This window comes from Toxorhynchites rutilus, chromosome 1, assembly GCF_029784135.1.
Source record: "Toxorhynchites rutilus septentrionalis strain SRP chromosome 1, ASM2978413v1, whole genome shotgun sequence".
In the NCBI taxonomy this organism is placed as follows: Eukaryota; Metazoa; Arthropoda; class Insecta; order Diptera; family Culicidae; genus Toxorhynchites; species Toxorhynchites rutilus.
In genome coordinates, this window is record NC_073744.1 from 127,825,042 (window position 1) to 127,847,671 (window position 22,630).

General features: G+C 40.2%; 1 protein-coding gene across 1 annotated transcript in view; it reads left to right on the top strand.

Moving 5' to 3' along the window:
* Nucleotides 1-14,178, top strand: part of LOC129775410 (kinesin-associated protein 3) — a 29,613-nt gene extending 15,435 nt beyond the window's left edge. The window contains exons 5-9 of the mRNA XM_055780138.1: nt 9,038-10,147; nt 10,211-10,376; nt 10,439-10,782; nt 10,857-11,095; nt 12,621-14,178. Coding sequence (XP_055636113.1) covers nt 9,038-10,147; nt 10,211-10,376; nt 10,439-10,782; nt 10,857-11,095; nt 12,621-12,660 — 1,899 coding nt within the window. The 3' untranslated portion in view covers nt 12,661-14,178. The remainder of the gene's footprint in view (nt 1-9,037; nt 10,148-10,210; nt 10,377-10,438; nt 10,783-10,856; nt 11,096-12,620) is intronic.
* Nucleotides 14,179-22,630: the final 8,452 nt, after the last annotated feature.

The window sequence follows — 22,630 nt, forward strand, 5'->3', positions numbered from 1 at the left end:
CTCCGTATCTGTCATCGCGGTCCAAGCGTATAACATTAAAATCGTGGAAAGAGATATCATCTCGCGAAGAAAGCCAAGTTTCGGACAGAGCAAAAACATCACAATTGAAGTTATGAATTAAAAATTTGAATGTATCCAATTTAGGGATAAGACTACGACAATTCCACTGAAAAACAGTGATATCTCCGACCTCTCTATCTAAATTAGACATCAAGAGAGATAATCATTGCAAGGAGGGGCCATGTTTGCATCAATTGCTGTAAAATTGTCTTTAATACTGGAAGCATTGAGATGACAAGGGTTCTGATGGAGTCGGAAACATTAAAACACTTGAAGATTTGATCCAAAAGGTCAGACAACTTTATAAATCCCGATTGAGAAGTTGAGCTGGACGGAAAAACAGGGACAGTTGGGGTTTTTGATGTCCCCTCGAGTGCTGGGTCGTTCGAAGGTGAACTATTCCCACGGAAGCCAGGAGGAACCTGATTTTGCTTGTCCGCTGCACTCGATTTTTTAGGCAAGCTAACTGGGGGTATCACCGGGGGGACTTGTTCTTGAACTTTGGGAGTGGTCACATTTTTGCGCCGGGGATTCCCTTTGAAAATAAACGGTGTGCTCCCGCTAGCTGTGTCCGCTTCCATTTCATCAACTGGCAACGTGGAAAAGATATTGTGTGTTGAGATTGGTTGTTGTTGTTGTTGTTGGGCCAGTGGAGAAGCGCCCTTTAAAATTTCCGCAAAAGTGCGCTTCGAGCGTTCCTTTAAAGAGCGCTTCTGTTTCTCCCAGCGACTCTTGTAAGTTTCACAAGCTGAGAGCGCGTGTGGGGATCCTCCGCAATATGGACACTTATGCTCAGTCGCATTGCAGGATTTCCCCTCATGTTGCTCTCCGCAAGTGGCACAGCGCTCCTTGTTGGCACAATAATCTGAAGTGTGACCAACTGACTTGCATTTGTTGCAAGTCATGGGATTTGGCACGAAGAGTCGCACAGGTAGTCTCAATTTGTCCACCATAACGTAGTCAGGGAGGGCGGCACCAGCAAAGGTGACTCGAAACGTGTCTGACGGCGTAAATTTAGTTTGGTCCCCATCATGGGAGAGCTTCCCGAGTTGGCGACAGTCCAAGATCTTTACTTCCATTGAGGGAAGCTTCTTGAACTTGCCTTTTCCTTCTTTTTTTATTTGTTCGCTCGTCAGACCCGTTTCATTTATCACCCCCTCAATTTCTACGTTTTGGGAGGGTATAAATGTTCTATATTCGAGAGTGAAGTGTTGGTCAGCAACAATCTCGTTTGCGTGTTTCCGTTCATTCACGACAACCCGCAATTTGTTCGGTCTAACCCTGCGAGTTTCAGATACAGAAGTGTATCTGGCCAGATCTTTCATGATCTGAATCACGTTAAGGCTTTTTCCTTTTGGTTTTGGCCGGAGGAAAACAACCCACGGGCCAGTTCCAGGTGCATCTTCTGGATAAACTCTGACACGTGGAGCGGAAACAACAGAGGGAGAAGACGAGGACGAGGATTGGGTTGGATCGGAAACATCAGAAGGGGGAAGCGAAATCGATGATGGGAGAGGGGGAGTGGAAGTAACAGTCGGTTCAGAAGGGAGGCTTGCTATTTTCTTAGAGGGGGGCTTGGAAGGATGAGCAGATTCGTCCCCAGAAGAATTATCTTCTTTTTGAGGGACTCGTTTATGTTTTTTCCCAGATCTTAAATGGGATTCATAATCGGAGATCTCCATCTCTGGAGATCCTCCACTATCCTCCATTTTACAAAAATTTCTGTCTTATTTCTAATATATTATTGATTTTAACAATAATCTCGAAAAAAAAATAACAAAACAAAAATAAATTATGATAATAATATTAAACAATGAACAAATGAATTGAATAATAATATTGATATTAAATATGTGTACCTTAAAATAAAAGTTGTTCCGATACTGCGCTCTACTGCCCTAACCAGGGAGAGACAGAGGCTACGCGCTATGGATCAACACAATAGCGCAAGAATAGCTCACACGGTCACGTGATGATAATTCCCGTTAACGACAGCCACACGATGGCGATCCCGTTATGCCGATGTTCAACAGCCGCCAAGGGCTGCAAGCTGCAAGAGCGCTGCTTCCTTTGTTCCACTTCACAAAAGGTCAATTCGAAAGCGGACAGCAATGACCTTCACTCGTACACTATACCAATCGCACAATAGTAAAAGTGGCAACGCACAATAACGACACTGAACTTTACTCGTCAAGAGTTGGATAGCGAATGAGGACTAACATTTGTTTAAAGGGCGTGTCACATCAAATTGCATCACGGAAAAAACGCTGTAGAAATTTAATTTTTAGGAATTATATCTTTAGCTTTCGCTTATAATCAGATAAGAGTGTATAGATCACGTTGGCCATGCTTCACTGTCAATTTTTCGTAAATTTGGAAAAATGTCGTCGAACGAAAAAGAGCGTCGTGAATTAATCCTGTGCACTCATTTCGAGAATCCGGAGTTGTCACATCGGGACATCGGTAAGATGCTGGGAATCGTCCAATCCACGGTCAGCAGAGTACTAAAACGATACTTCGAGAACCTAACCATCGACCGGAAGGTGAAGAACGGCAAAAATGGATGCTCCGTCAGTGAAAAAGATCACAAGCGCGTAGTTAAGCAGTTTAGACGTGATCCGAGAAGTTCGGTCCGGGATGTCGCCAATAAGCTGAATTTGTCAAGTTCAATCGTCCAGCGGATCAAGCAGCGGGAGGGCCTGCGTACATACAAGGTTCAGAAGGCTCCTAACCGCGACGAAAGGCAAAACATGGTGGGGAAGACGCGAGCCCGGAAGCTGTACACCAAAATGCTGACGAAGCCGCATTGCCTGGTAATGGACGACGAAACCTACGTCAAAGCGGACTTTCGTCAGCTGCCGGGCCTGTTGTTCTTCTCCGCAGAGGACAAATTCAGCGTTCCGGAGGAGATTCGCAAGCAGAAACTATCCAAGTTTGCCAAAAAGTACATGGTATGGCAAGCGATCTGCTCTTGCGGAAAGCGGAGCGCCCCCTTCGTGATGACCGGCACGGTAAACGGGCAGGTTTACCTTAAGGAGTGCCTACAGAAGCGCTTACTACCACTATTGAAGCAGCACGAGGGCCCGACCATCTTCTGGCCGGAACTCGCTTCGTGCCACTATTCAAAGGACGTGTTGGAGTGGTACGAAGCCAACGGGGTCACCTTCGTGCCAAAGGAAATGAACCCGCCCAACGCGCCGGAGCTTCGCCCAATAGGGAAATATTGGGCGATTATGAAGCAGGCCCTCCGGAAGAACCCAAAAGTTGTCAAATCGGAGGCGGACTGCAAGAGAAAATGGATTTCTGTTAAAAAAAAACTACAACCTGACGTTGTACAGAACCTTATGGACGGGGTAAAGAGGAAGGTGCGAGCATACGGGCTTGGGCTCGAAGTATGAATAAAAAGAAAATGCCAAAAGTTGTTTAATAGTTTTTATTTTACTGTCTAGAATTTTCATAAGGATCGGTCTACTGGGCGAATTTCTACAGCGTTTTTTCCGTGATGCAATTTGATGTGACACACCCTTTAGTAATCCTTTGATGCCTTGTTCATTTCATTAATTTATCGTTCACTTCCAAAATATGTGAACGGAATAATTACTAAACGATCAATGTATTTTACATTTCCCTCTGCAGTTATTGCATCTCCCAAATGTACACTTTGTCCAATTTCTATAAGACCAGGTTATGATCTTGCTGCTTTGAGTCATTGTAAACATACAATGCTTCAATTTATATTCTTGTGTGTAGGCATTGGGGACTACCATACACTGCATGATTTTCATATGTGTGTGTGTGCAAGCGCTGAGCGTAAAGAATGTTTTCGTATTTTTCAAGTTTCTATAGGACCAGTTACATTTTTCGTTGTTTTAGTTGCTTCGATCAATAAATCTGGAAAATGCCGAAGGGAAAAGTGCTCACGGAGAGAGAAGAAATACAAATCGATGCATTTCACCAAGAAAATGTTGGTATCAGAGAAATTGCTCGTCGGATGGGACGATCCCATTAAGTAGTGCTCAATTATTTGGCGAATCCTCAAGGATACGGTAAGAAGGAGAGAGATCCACGTAAATCGAAGCTTTCTGACCGAGAAATAGCTAGAACAGGTTCGAATTCCTCAAAATCGCATGTGCAAATAAAGCAATATTCCAACTACTCGGGTGACAATTCGTCAACTTTTGGTAAAAAATCCTCACATAAAGAGGGCTTAAAAGGTTGAAGCTCCTCTTCTTACACCATCTCACATCGGAAGATGTGTTTTGCCAAAGTTCTTCAATGTATAGGTTATCTTCACTGACGAAAAAAATTCGATTTGGATGGTCCTCATGGTTTCAACGGGTACTGGCGTGATTTGTGGAACAAGGAACAGTATTTTTCAACCAAGAATTTCAGTGGAGGCTCGTGCATGGTTTGGGCGAGATTTTGTACAACCGGAAAGCTCTAGGTAGTATTCACACCATTCAAGGATTACACACATGTTCTGGAATCCTCTCTCCTACCGTTTTTGGATATCGTCACAACAAATTCACATTCCAGCAAAACAATGCAACTATTCATACCAGCAAGTAATCCACGCAATGGATTAAGGACCAAAAATTTATTTTTTTGGACTGGCCGGCTCGCTCTCCAGACATGAATCATATTGAAAATCTTAGGGGGATCCTTGTACGCAGAATCTACACTTAGGGAAAACGAATTTTGAAATGGTCTTATAGAAACTGGACAGCTGAAATTATCATATTTAAGCACAATGAATAAACAAGCAACTCTTTTGAACGAAATTGACATTAAACATACTTTATTATAAGCATACATTGTAGAATGAATGTATCTCGTTGAAATTCTAACTGTTTGTTATCAACATTTTGCCAAACGGTATACATAGAAAGTTCAGTGAGCTGAAAACATGAAAGACATGATATCTTCCAATGCAGTCTTGACTAACCAAGCCAATGCGTTGTGTTCATACCCAGTGATGCCACATTTTAATCTGGACCAGATGGGTTAAAAATCTTTCAGAATTGTACTTTTTCTTCCAAAAATTTGTACCAAAAATCTGTACCATCGAAAATATTCGTTGTAGGGAAAAATCTATGCTATTAACATGGAAAAAATACTCATTTATTAACTACAAACACTACATTTACATTTGCAGATCACTCGTGTGTTCGATGATGTTTCTACATAGCTTTGCTGAATCTAGATCTGTGCCGAAAATATTCACGTTCACGACACTCAACCTGCCTTGTATTGATAACCTACTGCTCAAGCGAGAGTCGATAAATATGAAACAACACTATCAATGAACACCAGTGGAATGAATATCCGCATCAGCTTGCCATGAAGTTCATTTTTCATTTGCATCTTCATTTTCCTCATGATATTCGTAACGTAGAACTTGAAGATCATTGCGTGTTAGTGAAAATCAAAGCATAAAATTCAACGTCAACTAATTGAGAATGAAATCGATTAATGGTAAAGCATGGCCATTCATCACTCAAAATTTTTGTTTTTGGCGACTCTGGCAATAGAATATATAGATAACTCTTGCTATGTTGTATGAATTTACTCCCGATTGACCGGAAATGGCATACACCCCCTATTATATGGGCAATGGGTGACAATAACAATGGGTGAGCGGAAAACAATCACAATCTTGTTTTGATTTCCGGTTTAATGATACGCTCAACACCGAACTACGGTCAACGCTCAACGAAAAAAAAGCTGGGAAAGCTAATTCTTTCATACGTGAAAATTTTTTTGATAATTTGTGGCACTGATCTAGATTGCATACTATCATTCATGAAAATGCTTAATTAATTAACGATGTTTAATTAAGCGACGAATCAACTGATACCACATTGTTATGTGTATCCAAAAGGATATGTTTGCAGGATATGTCTAATAAAGATGTATTTTTAACAAATTTTTATCAATGAAGGAACAAACGACATATACAATTCGTTCAAGTCCTTCATCACTAAAGCATGATTTTCAATACAAAAATTGTTATCGATTAAGACCTATGGAGCTCGATTCGAAGTTATAATGGATTTATGAATCATTGCAAATTGATGATAATATTCCAAATTTTATAAACTACCATTCGTTTAATCGTAAGACTCAGTCAAACAATACAGATTTAATCCATAATACCAGCTGTACAAAAAAGAGCTATAGATCGTGTCAATATAGAATGTTCATAAATTCAAGGGATAAAATCCGTAAAACAAAAAGGGGAATAAATCACCCGGACAAAGGTCCGAATAGCCAAAGGCTCATTTACACATAGCCACGTTTCAATATCCCCAAATCGCTTTTCTAGGGCAAGAGAATTGTAGAATATCGGAGAATTGTTATTACACTCCGAGGAGCCAATTTTTTTAAATCCTCAATTTTTGAAATCATATCCTCAATAAGTGGATGCATGATCTCGTTTTTCATTGTGTCATCATAGCGAATCAAAATGAATTAAATTTGAAACATCCAGGAAAAAAAACTGAACACGCTTTTAACAGCACAATTTAGGAGACGAGATTTAAAACAATTCTAAAATATTGCGACCAAATCAGCAGATTAAAACACATGAATACGGTCGTTATGTAGATTAAATTTCTTTGTTACTAAATGAGTTCGACAGAAGATTTGAAGATATTTCAAGAATAATATAATTCATGTCATTTCCATTCAATGATGGAATCAACATAAAAGAAATGTCAATGAAATTAAAAAGCATTGGTTGAAAATTAAATTTTCAGTTTCCATGGCGATATATTTTCAAAATCAGGAGAGATCTTGATTTCAAAAGTATTTCAATAAATATATTTACTGTACTTATTGGACTTTACTTTGCGAGGAAATGTGTTGTTGATAACTTTTTTCGGATATACTTATACCTGAAAACAATATTTTCTACTATGAATACAATCGAAACAAAACATCGCTCTTATTTGACTGATGACTATTTGGCAGCCTGTTTGCAAAAAAGTGCATTTGAACAAAAATATGAAAAACATGTCGAAAACATACAACCCAATGTTTACAGCGCTTTATCAGTTACAAAACAAATATTCAGGATAAAATGTGTTTAAAATGAAATGGTTCGCAATAAAAATAAAAACATAAAAATTAAAGAGCCTATTGTTATTATAACTAACTAGTTGTTGAGAAGAAATAATTATTCTCGCTCCTTAAAACAACCTTTTACAATCAAACTACTACTTATTAACGATGACTTAAGGGGGGACCCCTGTCTGGAAAGTCGGAAAATAATTAATTTTCGTGAATTTTTTTTCGGATGTTACGAATAAAGTAAAGTGTTCGGGTATTTTGATGATTGTTTAAGTTATATTTGAAGATGTATTTTCCATTTTTTGAGTGCACGAATAACGATTATGACGCTGTTGACAGCTGGATGCGTAGATACTGTCTGAAAGTCGGTACCTTGCTGGTGGTATCGGTTCTGAAGCAACGGGGTGTCGTAGAACAAATTCCAATGAATATTTTGAAACTTTAGGACAATACCTAAAGCGTTAGATAAGGGTTTTCGAAATTTCGGAAAATTTGCCGAAATGGCGACCATTTTTGTTGTAAATTAGTAATTTTCCATAGAAAATCGCTGTAGAAGCTTTTAAAAAATCGAAAAAAATAGATATTAAAAGACGGTATGTAACGCTTTAGATAATTCATTTTTACATGCTGATAAAAAATTTCATCCAGATCGGTCGAGTAGATCCTGAGATATCGATAACACCAATTGAAATAACATGATTTCGAGAAAAACGCGTTTTGAAATTCTTACAGCAATACTACATCCCTTAAGGTGACTTCATACTTTTGGCTGTAACTTTCCAACGAAATCAAATATCGAAAAATCCTTTAGGACAACATTTCTGAGGGCATAAGCATCCCAAAAATGCAAAAAACAAAAATTCGATTTTTTCAATGTTCCAGACCTGGCTCCCCCCTTAAAAAACATATTGTATTCGTAGGAAGAGGTGGTGAGAAGTTTGGAAGTTTGGAGCACCCCTGCTATAGCGGATATAGCATCAGATTTCTCATTTATAACGAGAGACTGACTAACATCTATGAGCATGAATTGATGTTGAAACAGAGGAACTTGTATCAGATGTGGAAGTGCTTAAGACGCAGATGAAGGACCGATTCTCTGACCTAAACTCTTCGATGCGTTTAGGCATCTTGAACATTATTCTCAGATATACTCTCGATGCATTTTATACTAACATCGAGACGGCGCTACGAATTTTACTGACGCTTCCAGTTACAGTGGCTTCGTGCGAACGCAGCAAGCTTAAATTGATTGCAAATTATCTGCGTTCTAAAATAAGCCAAGGCCGACTCAATGGCTTGGCTATTCATTCGAACGAGAAAGAATAGCTAAGACTTTGATTTTGAATCAATTTTGGACCATTTTGCTTCAGCTAAAACACGCAAGGCAAAGGTTTAGCTACAGAATAAGCGAAGCTGGTAATGATATTTCTAGCCTTCTAAATACGAATAAACTGCTCAAAGTGAACATTGGTATAAGTAGGTAGGTTTCCTAATATTTATACAAATTATTACAATCTCAAAACTAGTAAAAAAAAATGATACTTTTTGGGGCGCTATTTTCATCGTCTGCCGGGGGCGCTGTCCACCCTCACTTAGCAGCTGCACTGGATTCTTTTTTTGCGCGATTTTTGTTTTTCGTGATTTAATCTTACGCGAGAGCATCTGCGAGTGAGGTTGTGACGAGCGCGCGCCTGCGATGGAGCAATCTTTTTTTACGCGATCCTCTCGAAATTACGCGATTTTCTTGAAATTACGCGATTTGTTTTACTGATTGTTTTTTTTGCGCGTACACATCAGTCGCGTAAAAATAGGATTCAGTCAGGGAATATTATTTTGGATTTGGAGTCGACACCCTGCCAACAATTCCATTGTCGTCAAATTCATTCTTAAATGACCTAAATTACAGATTGGCTCACTCTGTATGGATGTTATCGACTACGAGTTGCGTCGATACGATCAGATGAAAAATGATCTGGACGCTAGAAAATGTGGTGGTGAGAAAATCAAGGAGAAAGAGGTTAACAAAAGTTCCGAGTATTTGGATACCATCGTCGACCAGGAGAAGCCCAAGGAAATGGAGCCTCCCCGGAGAAGGATACCAGAGCTGAAGCAACGGCCGAAATCTGGTAACTGGGCAAGCTATCACGGAACGATGGGATCGCCTCTGGTCAAGGCTCACAACATGAACAACAGCTACCATGAGCAGCTATCCAAGGAAACGACCGCATCCAACGATAGTCTGAACAATCAGTCGCCCGATAGCGAGAAACCCGATCCAAAGAAGCAGAAAGACGACTATGACAAGATCAACAAACAGTTCAAATTGTTCGCTAAAAAGCAAGAGCAATTGCTGAGGGTGGCGTTCTATCTGCTGCTTAACATTGCGGAGAATGTTAAGCTGGAGGAAAAGATGCGTAAGAAGAACATTGTGAAAATGTTACTGAAGGCACTGGAGCGCCAAAACTTCGATCTGCTGGTGCTGGTCGTTACATTCCTGAAGAAACTTTCGATCGTCCGTGACAACAAAGACGAAATGAACGAACTGAACATCGTGGAGAAGCTGCCGCGTCTTTTGCAGTCGCAGAAGGATCTTGTTCAGGTGACGCTAAAACTTCTTTTCAATCTATCCTTCGACGCTCGGTTACGGGCCAAAATGATACGAGTTGGTTTTCTGCCGAAGCTGGTCACCTTCTTGAGCGACGATAAACATCACGAAATTGTAACGAAAATTCTGTACCACATGAGTTTGGACGACAAAATCAAATCGATGTTCACCTACACCGATTGCGTTCCGGTGGTGACGGATATGCTGCTGTTGAATTTGAATCAAAAGTCAGACCCCGATTTGATCGCTCTCGGTATAAACCTGGCGTCAAACAAACGGAACGCGGCCATGATGATCGAGAACAATCGCTTGCATAACCTGATGTCACGTGCGTTCAAGTATCAAGACACGCTTATGATGAAGATGATACGGAACATTTCATTGCATGAGTCGCTCCGGTTGCATTTTGTGGTAAGTCCTTTTCGCGTACCTTTGCACGCGACATGAGTTTTTTAAACGCATGTTTCTTTGAAGGATTTTGTTGGAGATTTGGCGAAGATACTTACCGAGTGCACTGACGAAGAATTCACTGTGGAGTGTTTAGGAATTTTGGGTAACCTAGCTCTTCCGGATCTTGACTACTCGCAAATCATTCACAACTTCAATCTCATTCCGTTGATCAGAAATATGTTGGTGCCAGGTTAGTAAACAATGTCTGTCTGTCTGTGCCTGAGAAATTGGAACAATAATCGCTCGTTTCAGGAAAATACAAGGACGACTTGGTACTCGAGACGGTCGTATTCCTTGGCACTTGTGCCTCGGACGAATCGTGCGCTATGCTGCTGTGTAAAGCGGACGTGATTCTATCGCTGATCGAGCTGTTGAAGGCGAAGCAAGAGGACGATGAGATGGTTCTGCAGATTGTGTTCGTCTTCCAGCAGGTACTACGCAATGAGAGCACCCGGGTGTACATGATCAAGGAGACGGAATCGCCGGCGTATCTCATCGATCTGATGCACGACAAAAATGCTGAGATCAGGAAGGTGTGTGATTTTTGCCTAGACATCATTGCAATTACCGACAGCGAGTGGGCCTCGCGGATAAAGGTGAGTGTATAAAAATTTCAATTCAAGGGATGGAAGCGGTGATTTACATGCTGTTTGTTTTTCTGCTCTTGCAGTTGGAAAAATTCCGAAATCACAACTCCCAATGGTTGAGTATGGTAGAAACACAGGAGGAGACGGACGACATCCAGGACTATGGTCCTATGGAGGATGACGAGGGTGACTTGCCAGCGTATTTAACGGCGGATTACTTAGACCAGTGCATGCTGTATCAGTCGGGTGAATCGAATGAAGATGGGGAGAGCAACAATCGATCCACATCCGCCATGTCAAACTACAGCAGACCAATGAGTCGGTAGGTAGCTATTGACATACTCACTTTGATAATCGCAATGACCCCCTTTGATCTCAATGAAAAACTGACAACGCTTTGGCATATACTCCACGAGGTTTAGGAGGTGTTAAGGGTCTATCTCGTCCCAAGCCCTCTTCAACGCAGCAAAATAGTTATGCTTGTCCGTAACGTCAGTTTTGTTCACCTTGTTTTAAATCACACAAGACGATTCAAGTCGAGGCTTTGGGGTGTCCAATTAGTGGTAACATCCATACCTTTCATGCTAAAGATCACGAGTTTAATTCTCACTCCCGGACATTCTTCCGAAATGGTAAAAGTGACGAACCAACCAAAAGTGTTGAAAGTCACTATAATCAGAGAAAAAAAATCGGTGTCTCCGCTGATCTTGTCAGCTGGTTTGAATCGTACCTCACGAATCGTATGGTCACCGTCAACTTTGGGTCAATCAACAGTTGTGAGTCAAAGTGTGCCATTCTGTTATGACAACTATGTTATGTTATGACAATTGGAGTGAAAAGGGGTTGGAGATTAAAATTGCGTAAAAATTTGGTTGCGTTCGGCATAATAGGCTCTGGCATTTACTTCAGGCATGAATATGATTGCAAGGCTTACATGTTAAAGCATATATTTCCCATTTTCAATCATTTTAGGCAATATTACTCAACATAATCCTCAAATTTGAAATCACTGTCATCGCTACAGTCTAAACCGCACCCTGAAATAGTACATCTTGCGATCATTCACCCTGAAGACCATCATTTTCACTCATCCGTTCAGTCAGAGTGAACCAAGTTAATATTTTTTATATAATCAAAATGTGTACCTTCTACGGTTTCGAGAACATTTCAACTAGGTACAAGGTACCTCAGCCATTTCATGCCAAACCGACATCGTGGTTCTCAGATTTTCGTAAAAAGCGGTATTTTTGTTCTTTTTCGCAAAATATTAGACTTGTATTTTTTTTTCAATGGGGTGTTCAATTCCATTTTAGGGTGGTTCGAAAAATAATTTTTTTCATCTTTTGACGATCAACATATCAAATTAAAGCAAAAACTAGTTTTCTTTGGAAAAATACTACAATTCCTGAACACTTGATTTTGTTCCCGTAATTATTGATTGTATTTGTTTTTATAGTTTACATGGTCTCGGGATTGAGACGCCATATTTTTTTAATATTTTTGCTTGAAAGCTGAGGATTTTTTCGTAACATATGAAAAAATCAGAGAGACGTTTTTTTTTGTTTTTGAGTTATGATTTTTCAAATATAACCGATGGTCCGAAAAATCAATTTTTACCCCCTTTTCCACCACAAAAATTCATAACTTTTGAACTGCTGGACCGATTCAGATCATCGACATATCGAATTAAAGCCAATGAGCTTGTCTTGTTTGAAAAAAAAATCACAGTAGGGGAAAAAGTTTTATTCACAAATTTGAACTCGGAGACAAAGTGAACTAAAATTGTTCAGAGCTCCTCCCAAACTATAGCTATTTACTAATAATACTTTTTTTGTGTTATCTTTCAGCTATAGCCGAGATTTCGAAGACTTCGAAGTGGTCAACTAGATACCAAATAAAATAATTCTATCGGGAAGATTTGCAAACGCAATTTTTAATCGCATTTGAAAATGTGCAGCTGTACATAAGAAAACATAGTTATAATATAGACAAAAATAAGCAACAAAATACAATAACAGTTCAACTGATTTGGAAAAATCATGTGGAAAGGTGGCTGCAGGCTTGCTTTCAGGAATTGACTAAAGGGTAATACAGTAAACATTCACTAACTGGGCGAAAAGAGAAGACCACTTATCGACATTCGCGTTTTAACTGGTCCGGCATGTTAAACTCAAATAAAATCGAGGGAAACTTCAATGAATTGTTTGATTCGCTTAGTTCCTGTAATTGGATAAATAAAAGGATTCCAATGGAAGTTTCGCATTGAGTGCGACAACAGGTATGACATATGATTTGAGAAAATTGTTTTTCTGTAGTTTAATCAATGTTTTTGGCGTGCGAAAATAATGTCAACTTTCATAACATTTAAAATTACATTCGAATGCCCCTCACAGCAAATCTTCCATTTGAATATGGCGTCGATTGTTTACGAAATTGTGCTTTTTAACTGGTCCAAGGACCAGTTAACGTTCGCCCAGTTAAATAGCAGACCAGTTAAACCAGGACCAGTTAGCGAACGATTACTGTATTATTGTTTTGAAACATAGATCTCTCACATTAAATAATAGGTTCGTAATAATAGAATGATTTTTCTAGAAATGTCCATCAAATAATTCGCTTGAAGGTACACATTCTTCGGAACAAAAATCAGTTAGAATGAACCTCTGTAACAATTATTATGAGCACCTTCTTTCCAATCTTAGGAACCATGAGATCGACCACGGAAGTCAATCAAAAGAATTTTTGAAAATTTTGCTAAGCGATGAAGTTACATAAAATCATTTTAGAAAAATGTCCTTCCGGGAAGACACCTCACCCTTGCCTTTGTATATCTCCCAATAATTCACCATATCGTGATGTGCGTTGTCTGCGATCAGAAGATGAGAATATTTTCCCAATTCGATAGCAACGGCTCAGAGAAATCTTTCTCTGATCGTACTATTTTTCTGATCCCAATTGCAATTTTCCCTACGATTTTACTATTAGATAGGTTTAGTAGCGAACGAGTACGATAGGATAAGAAGAGAATGGACAAAAGCGTAAATAATCCGATGTATCTAGTCTACTTTCAGTTGTGATATATGTGTATATTTTAAAAGCATCTCTAACATTGCGTTCAGAACTTAAGTTTTGCCTAGTATTTTCCGTTGTTATATTTTATCGTTGCTCACTCAACACAAACAGTCGAGTGTTGATAGTTTATTTTTCATTCCTTAATTTGTGTTATTTTGTATTCAAGTGAATGCAACTACGCTTCGTTGAAGGTTTAGTTTATACAATACAAATATTGCGCCGCGTAGATTGCAAAACCGATGAAATAACCTACAAGTTTAAGATGTATGAAGGATAGAAACCAAACCATAACGACAAAAACGAGTCGAATAAAGTAATTTTAAGACATTGGAATTCGCAAGAGTTATTTCAAATAATATCACAATGTCAATTTACCCCATTTTTCTATTTAATCCTGGACAGATTCCTGTATACACCCATGAAATACAAATAGAATGGAGAAGAAAGGGAGAGGAAAAACAAGACCAAACATCTACAGAGCATTGGAGACAGCAACATCCCAATTACGAAAACACTTGTAATACTAACCTCGAGCCAACCGCGAGTAATCGGTTACATATTACTAACATAGATAATAAGAAAAATTGTATTGAACTCCCGGCCCCGTGAGGCTAACGCCATATGAGCCTTTATAAAAATATATATTTTGGAAAAAAAAAGACCAAACATCCTTGATTCTTCGGGTTTACTACAAGTCGTCATTTAGTATCCAACGAACATCTGCGTAGTCGCGAACTAAACGTTGTTATCGTTCCTGAAGTTATCGAAAATCTGGCAGAACGACAACGAAAATCTGGCACGAACGACAAAATAATACCGGTATCAATTGTTTTTTATAATAATTCGTTTATTTTTACAGGCTCAGTTACTTAAGTTTAAAGGAGCCGAATTCTTAAATATAATTTTAAAACTATATATATAAACAATTTTCTTACATCTATGGTTAGTAAGGTGGAAAACCGATTACTCGCGGTGTACTCGAGTTTAGGAGGGTGACATATTTTTAGGAGAAGGATGGGATATAAAGAAATTGTAACAATGTTGATGAACACTCATTTCATAAATCTATTCGTATATCTATAGTGTATTTACATTTCAACTTATTCTGATATTTATAGCAAGGGGACGAATTACTCGCAAAGGAAGGAAAGGAGGGTATAAGGATGTAGGGACAATCACACACGAAGATCTATAGCTTCAAGGAAAACATATATATAGGACATGTACTCAAGGTCTAACCGAGCCAACACATCTCTCACCGGCACATTGGGCTGTCTTCCTCGGGCCCGAAGGGAGTTTTCTAAATTCGATCTGGCGACCAGATACACCTCGCACGACCAAACAATGTGCTCGATGTCGTGATAACCTTGGCCACAAACGCAGAGATTGCTGCTGGCAAGATTGAAACGAAAGAGTAGTGCATCTAACGAACAGTGATTGGACATGAGTCGGGAGAAGGTGCGAATAAAGTCCCGACTCAATTCCAGACTTTTGAACCACGGTTTGAGGCTAACCTTAGGGATAATCGAGTGAAACCACCGGCCCAATTCATCTTCATTCCACTTGCGTTGCCAGTTAGCGATGGTATTTTTGCGGACTAAAGAATAAAATTCATTGAAGGCGATTTGACGCTGATAAATATCGCCTTCAATTGCACCTACCTTTGCTAATGAGTCAGCCCTCTCATTACCCGGAATGGAGCAATGTGAAGGGACCCAGATAAAGGTAATGACATAACAGCGTCTGGATAAAGCACTCAAAATTTCTCGTATTCTCTCAAGGAAGTACGGCGAGTGCTTTTCCGGCCTCACTGAACGGATAGCTTCGACAGAGCTAAGACTATCCGTTACAATGTAATATTGTTCAACAGGTCGTGAGGCGACGCTGTCCAGCGCCCAATGAATTGCTGCCAATTCAGCAATATACACTGAGCAAGGATTCTGAAGACTGTGTGAGGTGCTAAAAAAATCGTTGAACACTCCAAATCCTGTGGACTCGTTTATAGTGGACCCATCAGTAAAGTCACATATTATCACAATTGATACCCCCATACTTTTCATCGAAGATCGTTGGAGCGATCCTCGATCGTTGGTAATCTGAATATCCATGGATATCTTGCTTCATGGACAGATCAAAATGCACAGAGGAATTGATGTAGTCAGGGAAACAAACACGGTTGGGAATATACGAAGAAGGATCAACCTGCATGGAGATGAATTCATGATATGAACTCATGAATCCGGAGTGAAAATTTAGCTCGATCAGCTGCTCAAAATTTCCGATCACCAATGGGTTCATGACCTTACACCGGATGAAGAACCGAAAAGATAATAAATTGAAGCGATCTTTTAGTGGGAGTAGGCCTGCCAAAACCTCGAGACTCATGGTATGCGTTGAGGGCATACATCCCAACGCGATACGGAGACAAAGATACTGAATTCGCTCGAGTTTAATGAGGTGTGTTTTGGCAGCTGATTGAAAACAGAAACTGCCATCTCCATCACTGAGAGAATAGTTGTTCGATACAACATTATAAGATCTTCTGGATGGGCTCCCCATCAGGTGCCGGTAATTGTACGGAGAAAGTTTATTCTTTGTTGGCATTTTTTACTCAGATACCTAATATGGGCCCCCCAAGTACATTTGGAGTCGAACCAGACCCCAAGATATTTGAATGACAGCATGAGTGATCGGTTTACCCAAAAGTTGAAGCTTTGGTTTTGCTGGTCTATGCTTCCTAGAAAAAACCACCATCTCTGTTTTCTCCGTGGAGAATTCGATTCCTAGCCCAATGGCCCAGGTTGAAAAATTGTTCAAAGTATCTTATAAGGGTCCTTGCAGGTCGGATTCGTTTGATCCTACGACAGACACCACTCCATCATCTGCAAGTTGCCTAAGGCTGCAATTTTGTGTAAGGCAATTGTCGATGTCGCTTACCTAGAAGTTGTACAAAAGGGGGCTTAAACATGAGCCCTGGGGGAGGCCCATGTAAGAGACCCGACTTACTGCCGAATCTCCGTGAGAAAAGTTCAAATGTTTCTCACAAAGCAAGTTATATAACATATTATTCAATAGAGGCGGCAGACCCCGAGAGTGTAATTTGTCCGACAAAACCTCTATTGAAACAGAATCAAAGGCCCCCTTTATGTCCAAGAATACTGAAGCCATTTGTTTTTTTTCGGCGTAAGCCATTTGAATTACTGAAGAAAGCACACAAGACAATCATTCGTTCCCTCTGCCCCTGCATATCTGAGAGTAGGCCATTCGTTTCAACCCATCGATCAAGGCGAAACAAGATCATTTTCTCCAACAATTTCCGTATACAAGACAGCATTGCTATTGGGCGGTACGAATTGAAGTTGGACGCGGGTTTTCCGGGTTTTTGAATAGCTATAACTCGTACTTGTCTCCAATCATCTGGAACAATATTATTCTCCAGAAACCGATTGAATAAATTCAACAAGCGATGTTTCGCCACATCAGGGAGGTTTTTCAGCAAGTTGAACTTAATTCTATCCGATCCCGGAGCAGAATTGTTACATGAAAGCAGAGCAAGAGAGAATTCTACCATCAGAATCAAGATCGCAACTACCTTGTGGTATATCTCGAACAATTTTTTGCACAGGAGCGGAATCAGGACAAACCTTCCGTGCAAAATTAAAAATCCATCGATGTGAATATTCTTCGCTTTCATTCGTTGAAGAGCGATTTCTCATGTTTCGAGCCACTTTCCATAATTTTTTCATTGACGTTTCTCGTGACAAACCTCCTACGAAATTTCGCCAATAAGCACGTTTTTTCCCTTTGATTAAGTTTTTAAATTGATCTTCAAGGGCTAAATACGTTTGAAATTTTTCAGGGGTTCCACGTTTCCGAAAAGCTTTAAATGCATTCGATTTTTCTACATAAAGCTTGGAACATTGGCTATCCCACCATAGATTGGGAGGCCTTCGGGAAATGGTGGAACCTGGGATGGGTTTCGTTTTAGCGCGAACCGCGCTGTCATAGATCAAACAAGAAAGGAAGTTATACTCCTCCAATGGAGGTAAACCATCTCTGGGATTGATGGCTAGAGCAATCGCGTCCGCATATTTTTTCCAGTCAATGTGTCTTGTGAGGTCATATGCCATGTTTATAGATTCAGAAGAATTCGACCCAATGGTGATGGAAATTTTGATTGGCAAGTGATCACTACCGTTGGGGTTCTGGATTACATTCCACTTGCAATCTAACGATAGTGAATTCGAGCAAAGCGAGAGGTCAAGAGCACTTGAGTTAGCAGGAGGTTTAGGTACACGTGTTGTTTCCCCAGTGTTCAAAACGGTCATATTGAAGCTGTTACAAAGGTCATATATCAACAATGAACGATTGTCGTCGTACTGTTCCCCCCAGGCAGTTCCGTGAGAGTTGAAGTCTCCCAAGATCAATCGTGGCTCAGGAAGGAGTGAGCACATGTCATCAAGTTGTTTGCGGCTAACCGCAGCTCTCGGAGGCCAATACAAGCTGACAATACAGAGGTCTTTGCCTCTGATGTTTGCATGACAAGCAACAGCTTCGATCCCTCCAATAGGTGGAAGGTCAATTCTAAAATATGAGTGGCACTTATTGATTCCCAAAAGCACCCCTCCGTATCTATCATCACGGTCCAAGCGTATAATATTAAAATCGTGGAAAGAGATATCATCTCGCGAAGAAAGCCATGTTTCGGACAGAGCAAAAACATCACAATTGAAGTTATGAATTAAAAATTTGAATGTATCCAATTTAGGGATAAGACTACGACAATTCCACTGTAAAACGGTGATATCTCCGACCTCTCTATTTGAATTAGACATCAAGAGAGATAATCATTGCAAGGAGGGGCCATGTTTGCATCAATTGTTGCAAAATTGTCTTTAATACTGGAAGCATTGAGATGACAATGGTTTTGATGGAGTCGGAAACATTAAAACACTTGAAGATTTGATCCAAAAGGTCAGACAACTTTATAAATCCCGATTGGGAAGTTGAACTGGACGGAAAAATAGGGACAGTTGGGGTTTTTGATGTCCCCTCGAATGCTGGGTCGTTCGAAGATGAAATATTCCCACGGAAGCCAGGAGGAACCTGGTTTTGCTTGTCCGCTGCACTCGATTTTTTAGGCAAGCTAACAGAGGATATAACCGTGGGGACTTGTTCTTGAACTTTGGGAGTGGTCACATTTTTGCGCCGGGGATTCCCTTTGAAAATAAACGGTGTGCCCCCGCTAGCTGTGTCCGCTTCCATTTCATCAACTGGCAACGTGGAAAAGGTATTGTGTGTTGAGATTGGTTGTTCTTGTTGTTGGGTCAGTGGCGAAGCGCCCTTCAAAATTTCCGCAAATGTGCGCTTCGAGCGTTCCTTTAAAGAGCGCTTCTGTTTCTCCCAGCGACTCTTGTAATTTTCACAAACTGAGAGCTCGTGTGGGGATCTCCCGCAATATGGACATTTATGCTCAGTCGCACTGCAGGATTTCGCCTCATGTTGCTCTCCGCAAGTGGCACAGCGCTCCTTGTTGGCACAATAATCCGAAGTGTGACCAACTGACTTGCATTTGTTGCAAGTCATGGGCTTTGGCACGAAGAGTCGCACAGGTAGTCTCAATTTGTCCACCATAACGTAGTCAGGGAGGGCGGCACCAGCAAAGGTGACTCGAAACGAGTCGGACGGCGTAAATTTAGTTTGGTCCCCATCATGGGAAAGTTTCCCAAGTTGGCGACAGTCCAAGATTTTCACTTCCATTGAGGGGAGCTTCTTGAACTTGCCTTTTCCTTCTGCTTTTATTTGTTCGCTCGTCAGACCCGTTTCAGTTATCACCCCCTCAATTTCTACGTTATGGGAGGGTATAAATGTTCGATATTCGAGAGTGAAATGTTGATCAGCAACAATCTCGTTTGCATGTTTCCGGTCATTCACGACAACTCGCAATTTGTTCGGTCTAACCCTGCGAATTTCAGATACAGAAGTGTATCTGGCCAGATCTTTCATGATCTGAATCACGTTAAGGTTTTTTCCTTTCGGTTTTGGCCGGAGGAAAACAACCCAAGGGCCAGTTCCAGGTGCATCTTCTGGATAAACTCTGACACGTGGAGCGGAGACAACAGAGGGGGAAGACGAGGACGAGGATGAGGATGAGGATGAGGATGAGGATGAGGATGAGGATGAGGATGAGGATGAGGATGAGGATGAGGATGAGCATGAGGATGAGGATGAGGATGAGGATGAGGATGAGGATGAGGATGAGGATGAGGATGAGGATGAGGATGAGGATGAGGATGAGGATGAGGATGAGGATGAGGATGAGGATGAGGATGAGGATGAGGATGAGGATGAGGATGAGGATGAGGATGAGGATGAGGATGAGGATGATGATGAGGATGAGGATGAGGATGAGGATGAGGATGAGGATGAGGATGAGGATGAGGATGAGGATGAGGATGAGGATGAGGATGAGGATGAGGATGAGGATGAGGATGAGGATGAGGATGAGGATGAGGATGAGGACGAGGATGAGGATGAGGACGAGGACGAGGATTGGGTTGGATCGGAAGCATCAGAAGGGGGAAGCGAAATCGATGATGGGAGAGGGGGAGTGGAAGTAACAGTGGGTTGAGAAGGGAGGCTTGCAATTTTCTTAGAGGGGGGCTTGGTAGGATGAGCGGATTCGTCCCCAGAAGAATTATCTTCCTTATGAGGGACTCGTTTATGCTTTTTCCCAGATCTTGTATGAGATTCATTATCGGAGATCTCCATCTCTGGAGATCCTCCACTATTCTCCATTTTACAAAAATTTCTGTCTTATTTCTAATTTATTATTGATTTTAACAATAATCTTAAAAAAAATAGCAAAAAAAATATGATAATAATATTAAACAATGAACAAATGAATTGAATAATAATATTAATAAGAAATATGTGTACTTTAATATATAAGTTGTTCCAATAATGCGCTCTATTGCCCTTATCAGGGAGAGACAGAGGCTACGCGCTACGGAGACAACACAATAGCGCAAGAATAGCTTACGCAGCCACGTGATGATGAATCCCGTTTGCGACAGTCACACGATGGCGATCCCGTTATGCCGAATCAGTTCAACAGCCGCAATCCGGCTCGCTGCAAGAGCGCTGCTTCCTTTGTTCCTTCGTTCCACTTCACAAAAGGTCAGGTCGAAAGCGGACAGCAATGACCTTTACTCGTACACGATTCACTCGTACCAATAGCACAATAGCAAAAGTGGCAACGCACAATACCGACACTGAACTTTACTCGTCAAGAGTTAGATAGCGAATGAATACCGGTATCAATGAAGGTGAGTACAATCAGCGTATTGGGTCCATTATCTACAACTAATCGGCATTTGGATGTCCAAGTGTGAAATTCATCGCCTAAAAAGGGATCAAGTTTAGCTGAACCTAACGAAGCTGTATTCAAAATAAAGGTTATAGACGTGGTTACTAGACGTGGGTTATATCTGTGATATAACCGCAAGGTAGACGTAGGTCTACAACTGGCTCGATGAACATTTGTTTAAAGTTGCATCTGAATCAATTTTCAATTAATGAGTGAAAGCATATTTTGAAAAAAACGCTGGAAGTTTTTCTTGTTAGTTAGAATTATTTATACACTTATTATTTGTACAGAGATACACATGGAATTCAACTCATTCGAACTTGTTGGTGGTCCCGAAAATAATTGAGGCGTCTTGATTTTGCATCGATGTTCGGGAACACATTCCGATTACCACGAATGCAAGCATCGTTAATGAGTTTTATTGTTGTAATTTCAATGGCTTGCTTCCAAAGCAATTTTTGAGCTATTGAAATAAAGGTTTTGGATTAATAAGTAACAATCATATAACTCTTGGACACTTTATTTTTCGATTAAAATGATTATCATACCATTTCGTTAGGCCCGGAAAAGAATTATTAACGCTGAAAGGCGGAATCGATTCCTCTTCGGTGATACCGCCTCTCCCCCTCCATTGAAATCATCGATCGATTGCGGCATTCGTTAAAATTCGATAATAGAACTGCTGCTTTCACCAAACAATTCGTTTTTTTTTATATGATGAAATATTGGGACTGATTCTCCTGCGCGAATGGAATGTGACAGCAATGAACTCATCAAAGTCACATGACCAAAGTCACCGTATCGCCGAAGGCGATTGCCCTGACGTGAGAGGTTCATTTTGGAGTAAAATACTCAATGAATGGCAAATGGTGCACTGTTCATTGAAATATATTGTGTTTTTTGCAAACGCTTTATGCATTCAATGAATTTATGAATATATATTTTTTTGATTTTATAAAATTTCCATTCCTTGTTACAAATATCAACTGGAAATAATTTCGTTCATCTTAATAAATGTTTTCCTCTTATTATAATTGATGAAAAATAATATAACTGGGAAAAGAAGATAAAAAAAAATTCAAATCTGTTTTTGCATAGTCCCTTTGAATTAATATTAGTGTATGTTATTTCAATTGTTTTGATTTCGTACCCGTGTTTTGATTCCGCATTCGTGTTGTGGTGCTGATTCCGTAATAATTACGCAAAAAGTTTGGTAAAAGGTTGACTTTTCTTCATAACAATGCAGTGAACATTAATTTTATAGTCGCCCCACATAAAAACCATCAATTTATTATCGCATTTAAATAAATTTTATCCTTAGACAATGAGCCAATAAAAATAATAAAGCTGTCAAGGATCTTGTAATTCTACTGTCCGAAAATGCACTGTTATCGTCTGGATTCACACTGAATGAGC